General features: G+C 43.6%; 2 protein-coding genes across 10 annotated transcripts; both read right to left on the reverse strand.

Moving 5' to 3' along the window:
• Nucleotides 1-5119, reverse strand: LOC135597549 (uncharacterized). 8 transcript variants are annotated; one of them, XM_065090644.1, is made up of 5 exons: nt 4554-5119; nt 1898-2867; nt 1533-1608; nt 987-1046; nt 1-330 (listed from the first exon to the last, which is right to left on the reverse strand). In XM_065090644.1, exons 2-5 carry the CDS (start codon nt 1988-1990, stop codon nt 197-199), a joined length of 363 nt encoding a protein of 120 aa, XP_064946716.1. In that variant the 5' UTR covers nt 1991-2867; nt 4554-5119; the 3' UTR covers nt 1-196. The 8 variants fall into 8 exon arrangements, 2 of the variants coding, with proteins under 2 accessions (XP_064946716.1, XP_064946713.1); XR_010481308.1 differs by lacking the exon at nt 1533-1608 and having other exon boundaries at nt 180-330; nt 1898-1972; nt 2660-2867; nt 4554-5116; XR_010481305.1 differs by lacking the exon at nt 1533-1608 and having other exon boundaries at nt 180-330; nt 1898-1972; nt 2490-2867; nt 4554-5116.
• A 527-nt stretch (nt 5120-5646) lies between these two features.
• LOC103971922 (protein SCARECROW 2) lies at nt 5647-10013 on the reverse strand. 2 transcript variants are annotated; one of them, XM_065090645.1, is made up of 3 exons: nt 7789-10013; nt 6762-7243; nt 5647-6580 (listed from the first exon to the last, which is right to left on the reverse strand). In XM_065090645.1, the coding sequence occupies exons 1-2, from the start codon at nt 9687-9689 to the stop codon at nt 6787-6789; spliced, it is 2358 nt and encodes a 785-aa protein (XP_064946717.1). In that variant the 5' UTR covers nt 9690-10013; the 3' UTR covers nt 5647-6580; nt 6762-6786. The 2 variants fall into 2 exon arrangements, with proteins under 2 accessions (XP_064946717.1, XP_009384356.2); XM_009386081.3 differs by lacking the exon at nt 5647-6580 and having other exon boundaries at nt 6707-7243.
• Between the last annotated feature and the right edge of the window lie 1567 nt (nt 10014-11580).

The raw sequence follows: 11580 nt of genomic DNA on the forward strand, positions 1-11580 counted from the left end.
TTTTACGCAGTAGGATGTCTCACAACTTGAAATAATATATCAGTCACATATTGAAAACTGTAAGACAAATTTCGTACATTTTCCGGAGCATCAAACCAACAGAGAAGATAATAATACTTCCAACAATAAAAAGAAAAAAAAGAAAATTGCAGAATGAACAGAGACCAAGATTCAAGTAGGATCACAAGGCAATGCTTCATTGATGTGTCTTTGGGAAAGAGTCTTTACCATGCCCTTGAATATTTTCCAAAACCATAATACATTCATCACCGCCATCATCCGAGGTACCATCGGCAGACTGTAGAACCTCAGGGGAAATATTGTTTTCACCTAAAGACAAAAGGATGAGAAGGTTAAGTTGTCATATGATCATCTTGTTTTGTTTCGAGGAGCAAAAAATCATTCGACCCATGAAATCTTCAAACCGTTCATGATCTCGAAGCACATATCGGTTGACAATGAATACTTTCAATCGTTAAACAATGTCTGATGAAACTAAGAGATCAAGAAAAATTGTGCAAATTTTCAATCAAATCACAACATTCGAAAATCATGGAAAGTATATACATACAAAATCCTTTTGATAAATGAAGGCTTGAAAACAAAAAGATCAATAGTGACAACTGTGTTAGTCCCACGAAACTATTCATCTTGTTACCCTGAGCGAGGATAAATAAACTCATCTATAATTTTAACAGTCAAAATATTGTCTGAAAACTGTATCATTTTCTGACGATAATATTGATGCACTTTAGATATTAAATCTTTTACTTTTTCTGTCCTGAGATGCATGGACAGCTCAATATTGTTTGTACAATTAATTTTCAGTCAAATATGTTGCATCAACAAAGTTCCTGCATCATTTATATCCTATATTTAGGCAAAAAAGAAGTGATAAATGTATAAATTTCCACAAGCTCCATTTTCAAACAAAATTTTGAAAGTGATATTTCTAGGTCTCCATGTTTATGCTGCCTACTGCATACCTGGTAAAAATGAAGATACATGTGGGTGAAGAAATAGATGAACAAAAGGATCCTCGCAACCTGCAAGAAGAGTTATTCAACATGTCAAAGAAAGAAAAGAGTAAATGAAGAAAGAAGTCATGCTAGTGACACATGCTATAACTGGCTTAGCTCATTTTAACATGGATCAACTTAATAATTAATTTATCTGCTCCTAACAGTGTTAGAATACTTGATTCAGCCAGGAGATCAATTACTGCAGTTATGTTTAGTAACGACGCTCAAGACATACACTACACCGTTGTGGATGCATAACAGACTTGGAAATTTTTTTCTTTTTTGGTGCAATATAGCTAGTTTTAAGGTCAAATGAGTGATGGGTCAGTCTATTTCACTTAACACTACAACTGACCTACAAGAAATCTGCACCCAAGTAAAAAAAGGAGACACACATGTGCAACCATACATTAGTAACAAGTTCCATTGCTGTAACCTCACACTTCTATTGCTTGAACTTTGCCAATTCCTTAATCCTATTAAATGGAATGTAAAGAGGAGTTGTCCTACCAGCCATCCAAGGAATAAAGCCACACCATTGTAAATGCACGTATTTGAACTCTTCTGTCCAGAAAGGTCCAAATACCTGCAGAAATTCTTGTCTTAGAGATAACATCTAATTTAGATCGAAGGCTGAAAAGACTTTTTTTTTTCCCCCAAAGTATACCATCTGAGGTTCACAAATGGAGTTGTGGCTTCAGTAAACAAAACCATGAGTATGTATAGATGTGCTTTACCACTAATCAGGCAGAGAAAAATTGAACACATGGATAGTCCATGATGCGAGACCTGAAATGATGCACTCGATCTCTAGCGTACACAAAAACATCTTAAAGAAACCTACATTCAGTCCAAATAATTCAAATAGAACTTACATATTCTTTGCCACCTAACGACGGAAAAAGCCATAAAATCATTGCCAAGTCTGAAAGAAAATAACCAAGTGATATCTGTACAAAAAAAGACATTGAACATAAGCTAATGACAAGATGGAGAGTATAAATACTGAAAATATATTCCTTTTAGTTCAGATGTCATGTGCAAAAAAATTGATTTTGGACAAATTGTGTATGTCAGTGGAAGATGATATATTGCAGCTCACTTAATTGTATCCACCCCCATGGAAAATCAAGTAGATTTCACAGAGGAGAACAGATAATCCAAGACAAACTGACGATCACATAATCTCCAACCAAGATCATTCTTAAACATACTGATTTCTAATTTCATATTAACATTATATTCAAATGAATAAATTTGAGTGGATTGTCAAATCAGAATGGTTCGTTTTCTTTCAATATTACCTGTAGGATATTGGTAAAGGATTAAAATGCTAACCCAACGAACAGAAGTAATGGATTTCTTTAGTTAAATAAGCATTTGAAAAAGAAAAAGGAAAAACCCTCCTGTTGGCATATTATAGATTGTTCAAACAAAACTGATAAATCAGATGAGCCAGCAACCTACCCCAAAAATAAGATCTGATAGAAGTGATTTTCTATTTACTAAATCTCTTCTTGTGTACCATTTTTAAAAAGGTCTGATACCACTATGAAATAAAATGAAAGTGCTGCAGCTACCAGTGCATGGAAAGTAGAGAAACCCCTGAATGCAAAAGTTGGTAAGGAATCCTGAACTGATTAAAGCTGATGAATTGTCCACTAGGAATCTAACAAGCATTAATGCCTGCACATGTGCATTAAAGATGATGACTTGTCCAACAGGAACCCAACAAGCATTAATGCTGCACATTTACGGATTGTTCCACACAATCTTTTCTAATTTGCTTAGCTTGCTGTATCCGTTAATGTACACCAAGCTGATTTTATGTGTAACTTCATATACCTGCATGATTAAAAAAAAATAATTTCAATTAGAATAGATAAAAAGCAAGATGCCAAAAGGATCTCTTTCGCCTTTTTGTATTGCATTACAGAAATTTATTGCTTAAAGTCATTCTTACAAAAAGCAATCATCACTAAGATAATTTATCTAACACCAAGAAAAATCTCCATTAATTAAAAGTTACATGGCAGTTCTGTATAAACCATGAGCAGTTTCATAGTAAATAAACATTTCATCCCGTGTAAGATTTTTCTCAATCTGTGGAAATAAGCTGAAAAGTTAAGTTTAGATTGGCGAGGCTCCTAAATAGATAAAAAAGTAGCTAAAATAGTAATAACAACTCAGAAGGAGATAATTATGAAAAGAGCATTATGTGGTTTGGTATGTTACCCTTTTATATTTTTGGCATTCCGACAATGCATATACAAGTAGGATTGTGAATAAGCACATCAATGAGGTCATAAAACTTAGGACACTAGTTAACATGTTATGTTTTGACCGAACCAGATAAAGAGGCTTAACTAAGAATATATGCGGGTGGAGTTGTGCTTCCTCTGTCAAAAAGTATACGATAAGCAGCAACTAGCTATGCATCAACGGAGAATTATGTTGTGCACCACAGTCAGGATTTGATGACTATTATTTGAAGAAAATAAATGAAAACTGGTCCACAATAAAGCATCAAGGCTAGGTACTTTGTAGAAGTAAACAAAATGGGCTATCCAAAAGAAGTAAGAAACTGATGAATGACCAACATATCATACAATGACTAGGTGTCAAAGAACATAGAAATGACCAAATCCAAGCGACTTGCCGAAAAGAAGAACCTCACCTAAATGACATGCAACTTATGATTATTTAGTCCAGTCCTTACTCCTTTTCACTTTTACATTCAATATAACAAAGGAAAGATTTTCTCCATCTATAACGCCAGCAAATGTTATCGGAGGCTTTCGAATAATTGGCACAGAGCATCAGCCATCTCAAGACTCCGCCAAGTCCTGGGAATCTATCTATAACCCAATTGCATCAGAAATCTACTTCACACCACTTAAAAATATAAGCCCGTAAAAGAAACTGCTCGCAAGTTGGCGCCACGAGTAAATTTGCAAGTTGATGCGAGAATACAGTGTAACGGTTATTATTAAATATCTTATTTAATAATAACGTAACCGTTCTTATTAAGATTCATAATTCATTATCATGAATTTCTTCATTTATTATGGTTTAAATGATTTCAGTTTCTTATTCTTTATGCATGAAACCGTTATTATTAAATTAAATATTTAATATCATTAAGTTCTTCATTATGGTCCAAACGTTACAAATTTGAATTAATTCTTGAACGTTATGAGTTGGTGATGATAAATGTTCTTGATGGGAGAACATCTATATATACATGAGGATTTTGGTCCCTTGGCTCAATCATCTCTTTGAAGCGAAAGGCTTTCCTACACCATCTAAAGTGAGAGTTCTGAGCCGAGAAGAACCAAAGTTCAAGAAGAAACCTCTGCAGAAATTCTTGACGATAATGGCCGGAGGTATGCTATTTCGTTTCCGCATTAGTTTATTGTGTTTCTATTACAATGATTTAGAAACGCAAGTTGGCTTCATCAAAATTTCTTACATACAGCATAATCTTCTAAATGGAAAAGAAATCAAACTGGGGATTTAATCTCTACGTACAAATTTACACGTAATGATGCCGGAGAAAACTGAAATGAGCCAAAGAACTTGCTCGGTCCGACCACAATGTCCCTCCATCACTGCCTCCCCCTTCGATCACTCCGAAAACCTGCACGCGAACTGCAAATTCGACCCAGTATCCAGCAGTACCAAACTATACCCAACACTTGGTCATTCTAGAATCAAGAACTTATCAGAGGAAAACCAATAGTTTGACGAAAGAAAGATCGGACTGGCAAATAGGAAGGCCTCAGCTCTTGAGGATTATTCGAGAAAGAAGTACTGAGAACAGGCAGGGTATGGAAGAAGGGAGAGCCGAACTTGCGGAGGGGAGCGAAGACCGACAAAGAAGCTTTGTTGGGGACGGCGGAGCTCATCTCTTGAGGATTAAATCGAGCAACAAGTACTGAGAAGTGGATGAATTGCGAATGGAACAGACAGGATATGGAAGAAGGGAGATCCGAACTTGCGGAGGGGAGCGAAGACCGACGATGAAGCTTTGTTGGGGACGGCGGATCTCGTGGCGCACGCTGTTTTCTAATCGATCGACCTTATATCTGCCGTGGTGTCTCTCGTGGGACATATCATACTTTAAAGACGGCGAAAGCGAATGATGCGGCGGAGCGGATCAGAGATCTTGCGGTGCGAGATGAGGAGAGAGAGAGGGAAGGATGACACCAGAGCCGTCGGATGTCACCGTAACGGATAGACTTGGGTTTGAATTTGGTAGCACGTGACGGACCGTACGAACCTCGACTGAGATTTGCATACGTATCCCTCAGCACGTGTTCCACCGCACCTAAATTTACATTTATATTTATATCCCTCGAAATTAAAGAATAACTAATATAATTGATTATATATAAGGTGAATTGACAGAAAAAATTTCTAATTTTAAGATATTATCACTTTGTCATTTGTCATAAATAAATTGATAAAATTATTAGAAAACCCTTTCATTTTGTTTGTTTTTTTCCAAAATGGTTTTTTTTTTTCAATCAGTATTTTTTTTATATTTTTAAAATGTTGATGACAGGATAAGAAAAAATAGTCGTTTGCGTTGCATCAGTTGAGCACCATCAACAAATACTCAGAAAGAAACAAATTCTATTTAATTAGACTATTAGATTAAATCTCAAAAGGTACCTCTAAATTTCCTAATGATATTTTACATAGAGCTGCAAGATATTAGTGAGGATTACGTGGGCACGGCATCAACGAGCCATGCAATGCATTATTAGCCTCATTGCATGCAACGTTTGCATCGAGTACAGCGATAAATGCCAATTCATTAGCCTCGGACGCCACCGAAGAGGCATTTCCAATTATGCCCCCGCGACTCCATCCCAGATCCGCCTCTTCCACTCGATCCAAGTCACGGATTCGATCTAAGATGCCTAATAATGCGTCCGCGTACATCTCCTCCACTGCAACAGACCAATAATTCTGCAATTAGCAGTCCTTTTCACTGTAGCTTGTAGAGAAGAGGTTGCTTCCGAGAACAGGGAATACGAACGTCCTTTTTCTCTTGATACTTCTGCAATGGACTCCATCCTGTAGGCGTGTGACTAATTAAAACATATGAATGATTGATCTATGGCAACAGTAGGCCTCGTCATTGATAGAACGGACCCGAAAGAGGATGGCTTCTCTCCACCAAACCAACGCATCGACCAATCTCCGACTCCATCGCCATCTTACTGCTGCCTGGAGAAATTTCCTCATATCTTTGACATGACACTTCGAGCTGCGGTGTCTGCCACACTCTGGCATTCCCCGTGGCGCCGAACCCTAAAGATCAACTGTTACCATAGCACCATTAGAAATCCTAAACATCTCTCCCATGCTTGGGCTTCCTCCAAACACTGACTGCACACTGACTGCGCCTGTCAGCCGGGAGAGAGGACAAGGACACGGCCACGGCCACGGCCACGGCCAACTCACCGTGTCTTTCCTCTCTTTCTCGAGATCGCGAGTGAGACCACACTGCCGCTCCCTATCTCGGTCTCTGGGATGGTACGGTCAGTCTGTAAGAGGGAAAAGGACCTCTCGTTGGAAATGACCATCCAAGAAAAAGCAGTGTCGACGCTAACTCACCTCGTTCAACGCATTCATGGCAAAGACGGATCTATGACATGCACACAGGGAAGACAGGAAAAAAAGGAGAGATTTTTGTAACTCTTGAGAGACTACGGAACAGTGACTAACAAGTAACGAGGAGCATTAGAAGAAACTAGAGTGGAGGTGGCGGCGGCCGGGAGTGGCTGATTGGCCTCCAAGCGGAAGCGGTGAGCAAGCAAAGATCCTTCCATCCCAGCTTAAGAGTGCCGTTCTCCTCCACCAAAGTGTAGCCGTCGGAGGGGAACATGCCGAGGAGGAGGGTGGCCTGGGCCGCTGCATTGCCGGCGAGCGAGACCCCGCGGAACCCGGACTGGCCGAGCTTCTCCCTCCAGTTGCTGAACTTGACCTCGCCAGTGCGCGCCGGTCCGCCCACCGCGAGCACGTTGCGGATCTCGCGAGACAGCAGCTGCTGCTCCACGATGTGCCGCTCCTGGCTGTCCTCGCTGTAGCTGGCGCCGAGCGAGTCGAACAGGGCTGAGTAGTAGTGGATTGCCTCCACGAACCGGGCCAAGAAGGAACCTGCTTGGCTGAGGTCCTGCTCCACCATTGTCACCACCTTGGGTGCCAACCTACACAAGCACCAACACTTGCAGATTAATGAAGGTTGGACTGTCTTCATCAACATCAATTATTAGCGGAACCAGATGAAGAGGAGAAAAGAATCTTCTTCGAGCAATCTCAATGATCCGGCCTCCAAAGCGATCTCTTTTGACACACTTCCCAAGCGTATGGGTGCACTAATTATTGCTTTACATGTTCTAAGGCAAGCCAAAGCTAGAAACATCAAACAGTGTTCACACAGAACCTTCAAACCTTGTGAGACAAGAGGACACGAGGATATCACAAATGGGAAATTTGGATCAAGTCGAGAAGCTAATATGATAGAAGTAAAAGACTAGAAAGTAATAACAATCAGTCCATCAAAAGCACCTCCAATTCTTACGGGTGGGGAAGAAGCAGAACCATACCATGTGGAGTGCGAGGAAGAGCACTGGAAGAGATGCCTCGGCAAATTCGTTCTACGATTAGTAGTAACTATTCCACTAAAGAACACAGAATGGACGAAGAAAAGAAGCAAACCCGAAGAAGAGGAAGATAAGAGCAGCTGGTGTACCTCTGGAGAAGCCACAGAGTGTTGGTATCGGAACCGGTAACGTCGTAGAGAGAATGCTGCAGCCAGTGAACGGCGAGGGCCTCGCGGCGGGAGACACCAAGGCGCTCGGGGTCCAGATTGCCGACCTTCTCGGCAATGGGGATGAACTCAAAGGGGAGGCCGAGCGTTTCGGCGAAGTCGGAGAGGCGCTTGCCGGTAGCCTCGAGTGCCTCCATCGAGTATCCGAGGCCTGTGAGGCGCACCCGTGGCGGGCCGCCGGGACGGGAGGCCAGGATGTGGAAGAGACCCGGCCACTGGAGGCCCTGCATGATGTCGAAGTCGATGATGTGCACACGGTCCTCGCGCTCGAACGCCTCCTGGATGGCCTGGTTGGCCGTGAAGTGGGAGAACTTGACGAAGGGGCTGATGCCGTTGAAGACCTGGAAGGCGGAGGCCAGACGGTGGCGGTGGGGCACCGTCGGAAGCGGAGCGTAGAGGCCCAGGCACGAGCTCACCAGACGAGCCGACATGGCCTCCGAGAAATAGGCCGCCACGCGCTGGGCCGACGTGCCGAAGGGGGTCGACAACTCCGATATCTCCAGTAGCAGCCGGTTAGCCTCCTCCAGGTTGTCCGCGGCTACCGCTTCCGCGCAATGGAGCAGGAGCGTCAGCAGGTGGAGGCCCTCCTCGTCCCGCTTCCTCAGTTGCAGTTCGTCCCTCTTCTCCTTCGCTGCCGCTGCCGCTGCGGCAGCCGAAGTCGCAGCAGTTGCCTCCTCGGAGGAAACGGAGTTGGAGCTCCGTTGTGGATGAGTTTGAGGTTGCAATGGTGGCTGCGGCCTCTGCTGCGCACTCTGGAGGCGACTCGTCGGCTCTTCCCATCGACCGCAAGTAGCTACCGCTGCGGAAGGGAATGGCGGCGGCGGATTCGCCCGTTTGGGCGCCGGGCCTACTTCCGGAAGCGGCGGGGCCATCCTGGTGTCTCTCCGCCGCTTGTCGGAGAGATCCGATGCAGCGCTCCCGGGGAGGGAGGGCACCACTGGAACCGGCGACGGGTCGGATATAAGCGACCGGAGTCGCAGCTCAAGGAGGGCCGCCAAGCCTGGGTTGCAAGGGTGGACGATCTCGCGGACACTATTGACTATCTGAGGTATGGAAACCTCGCCACCGGCCGAACTACTAATTATATCGCGGATAATCCCGTCCACCCAAGCGGTGCCCGCCCCATCATCATCGGAGCCACCACCACCAACGCCGCCGGCAGAGGAAGAAACCAGCTGAAGGCCCTCCGCGCTCGAAGCGGGCAAAACAATCCGATCAAACTCGGGCGGAAACGGCGGCAAGCCGGAGAAACCACAGACAGCCGGAGAGGGAAGAGCGGGAAGCGGAGGAGCAGGCAAAGATGGCAGAGGAACGGGCGGAGTACTACTAGTTGTAACAGGCAACAAAACCGAAGCCGCAGCGTTGTGTTGACCGACGTCAACGGACGGCGTCGAAGACGGATTGAACAGTAGAGAGGGCTGGCCGGAGAGGTCCCCTGGGAACGCAGGAGTCGCGGAAGAGCCGGTGGAAACACCGCGGCGAGGTAGACGAGCTGCGCTGTAAGAAGAAGGACCGGACTGGAGGTCGAGCTCCGACGCCAGCCTCTTCTTCACCATCTTATCTTGTTCCTCCTGCTGGTGGAGATAGATGAGTTGCAGAAGCTCTTCCTCCTGCTGATGCTGATAATAAATCGACTGGGGAGGCAAAAACAGTAGTGGTTGGGGTGGAGGAAGCGTGGTGGAGTTGGTATAAATAAGTGATGACGATGATGATGTGGTGGAGGAGGAGGAGGAGTTGGAGTTGGAGTTGGGATGATCAGCGGAGGAGGATGCGGAAGAGTCATGAACTGGGGGAGGGAAGAGGAGGAAAGAGGTGGAGGCCATCAGAAAAAACAAGGGGAAGCAGCTCTCGGCATGCCACTGGAGTGACTCGGGGAAGGAGTAGCAGCTGCTGCTGCAGCAGCAGTAGTAGTAGGAGAAAGAGTTCAGCAAGCATGGAAATAACCCCAGCAGTAATTATAGCAGTAGATGGGTGGGAAGGAGGAGAGCCTGCGGGGCACCTCCTTGGGCTCTGTTCAAACACAGGGTTGCTACAAGGAGATAACGGCGGGGGAGTTCGGACATCGGCGCTTGGATTCGATTCTGTGGTCGCTCTTCTCCATAACACACCAAAAGATCTCTCTCTCTCTCTCTCCGTGAGGTTCGAGGAAAATGGCCCCCTTTCGAGTGCCTTTTTACTTGGGGGGGATGGAGGAGTTGGTGAGTGGTTTACATGGGAGTCTTTTGCGTTTGACTTGGGGCGGTGAGGGCTGATGAGGGAGGGGGGGTAATAAATAAACGTGGGCCAGCAGGGAAGCTGGGAGTGATCCATGGGGAAGAGAGCTGATGCATCATTGGGGATCGGATTACTTTTAGCTTCCAATGAAAAGGTTATCGATTGCTATCTGTGTCTTGTGAGAGTTGGATTTGGAGGAAGAAATCTATATTAGATTTATTGAAAGGTGTGTTTGTGTGTGTGTGTAAGGGTGAAGTCAAATTTGCCATCGGCTCAGTACGCTTTTACTAAGTTTGCCTCCGAAGTGCGATTGGTGGGATTAAATACAAGTCAAATTTGCATTTTAATCACGTATAAAATAAGCCGGTGGACCTGATGGTCAAAAAGTAAAGCAACTTTTCAGTACGTTCATTTGCTTGGTTGGGATTCTTCTCTCTAAACAATTCGTCGAACTGGAATTAGTTTATGATGCTGATTGATTTTTATATTAGTAAAGTGTTGACACGTAGAAGTGAGGACCGCTTGTATGATTCAATTTAGTTCGGTACAACCTAATTCATCCGAAAGATCGAACGATAAGACGAAGAATTCTAGATGATAGAATTAAGTTAATATAAAAAATTTATAAATCATGAATATTGAGGATGAGATTCGATCCTCAGGTTTTATCGTCAAATAGGCTAAGATTTGATCAACTAAGTATATTAGCTTACATCCTTGATTGGGTTAGTGAACGTTCTTTCGATTCATGATAAGCCAACTCAATAGACACTATTTCATATGATAATTTAAATCATTCCGAGGATATTTATTAAATTTTTTAGTCTTTTTGTTTCTAATATATATATATTTTTTTAATTTTTTTAAATAATAAAGATCATATTTTAACTCAGAACCTTATAATAAATTATCAAAGAAGCTGACATCTTCAGAAAAAAATATATTTTAAATTTCTCAATTAAAATATTTAATATTAATTGAAAATATTACATCTGTTATGCTATTATCTAATCGTTTTAGCTCGATACTATGAATCGAAGAAAAGAGGTCAAATTTGATATCCCAATATGACATGGTGATGAGTATGGTAATTATGATAAGACTCGGTTGATGTCAGATGACGCCTCACGTAACAGCACCTGGTCAATGCAGATCGGAACGTCGACCGAGGCGTATTAACATCCTGCCAAAGCTCAATTCTTCACGCCACGCCAACACAAAGTCAGACGCTACCAGCCTATCCCCTGCAAGCGGGCAGCTCAGGAAGCAGTAAGCTTCCCTATAAATACCCTCTCGTTCATTAGAAAGAATGATGGAGAGACAGACACACAAAAACACTTCTTCATCTGAAACCCCCTCCACATCTGCTAACTTGATCGTCGGAGGGGTCGGGCCGAGCTTCCGACCCGACCTGTGTGCAGGTAAGAAGACGAAGCTAATCCCCCCGGGATGCCGAGGAGAGGAAGCCTTCCCCACGGGACATCCCGATCAGCCCACGCG

The sequence above is a fragment of the Musa acuminata genome, chromosome BXJ1-11 (assembly GCF_036884655.1).
Source record: "Musa acuminata AAA Group cultivar baxijiao chromosome BXJ1-11, Cavendish_Baxijiao_AAA, whole genome shotgun sequence".
Classification (NCBI taxonomy): domain Eukaryota; kingdom Viridiplantae; phylum Streptophyta; class Magnoliopsida; order Zingiberales; family Musaceae; genus Musa; species Musa acuminata.

What these genes read in the sequence shown, in the direction of transcription:
- LOC135597549 (XM_065090641.1), bottom strand. Translation starts at nt 1,790, where the DNA reads ATGTGTTCAATTTTTCTCTGCCTGATTAGTGGTAAAGCACATCTATAC. An exon ending in CTTTATTCCTTGGATGGCTG is followed by an intron (nt 1,047 to 1,532) that starts GTAGGACAACTC and finishes CTCTTCTTGCAG; the next exon opens with GTTGCGAGGATCCTTTTGTT. An exon ending in TGTATCTTCATTTTTACCAG is followed by an intron (nt 331 to 986) that starts GTATGCAGTAGG and finishes TTTTGTCTTTAG; the next exon opens with GTGAAAACAATATTTCCCCT.
- LOC103971922 (XM_065090645.1), bottom strand. Translation starts at nt 9,689, where the DNA reads ATGGCCTCCACCTCTTTCCTCCTCTTCCCTCCCCCAGTTCATGACTCT. An exon ending in ACTCTGTGGCTTCTCCAGAG is followed by an intron (nt 7,244 to 7,788) that starts GTACACCAGCTG and finishes GTGCTTGTGTAG; the next exon opens with GTTGGCACCCAAGGTGGTGA.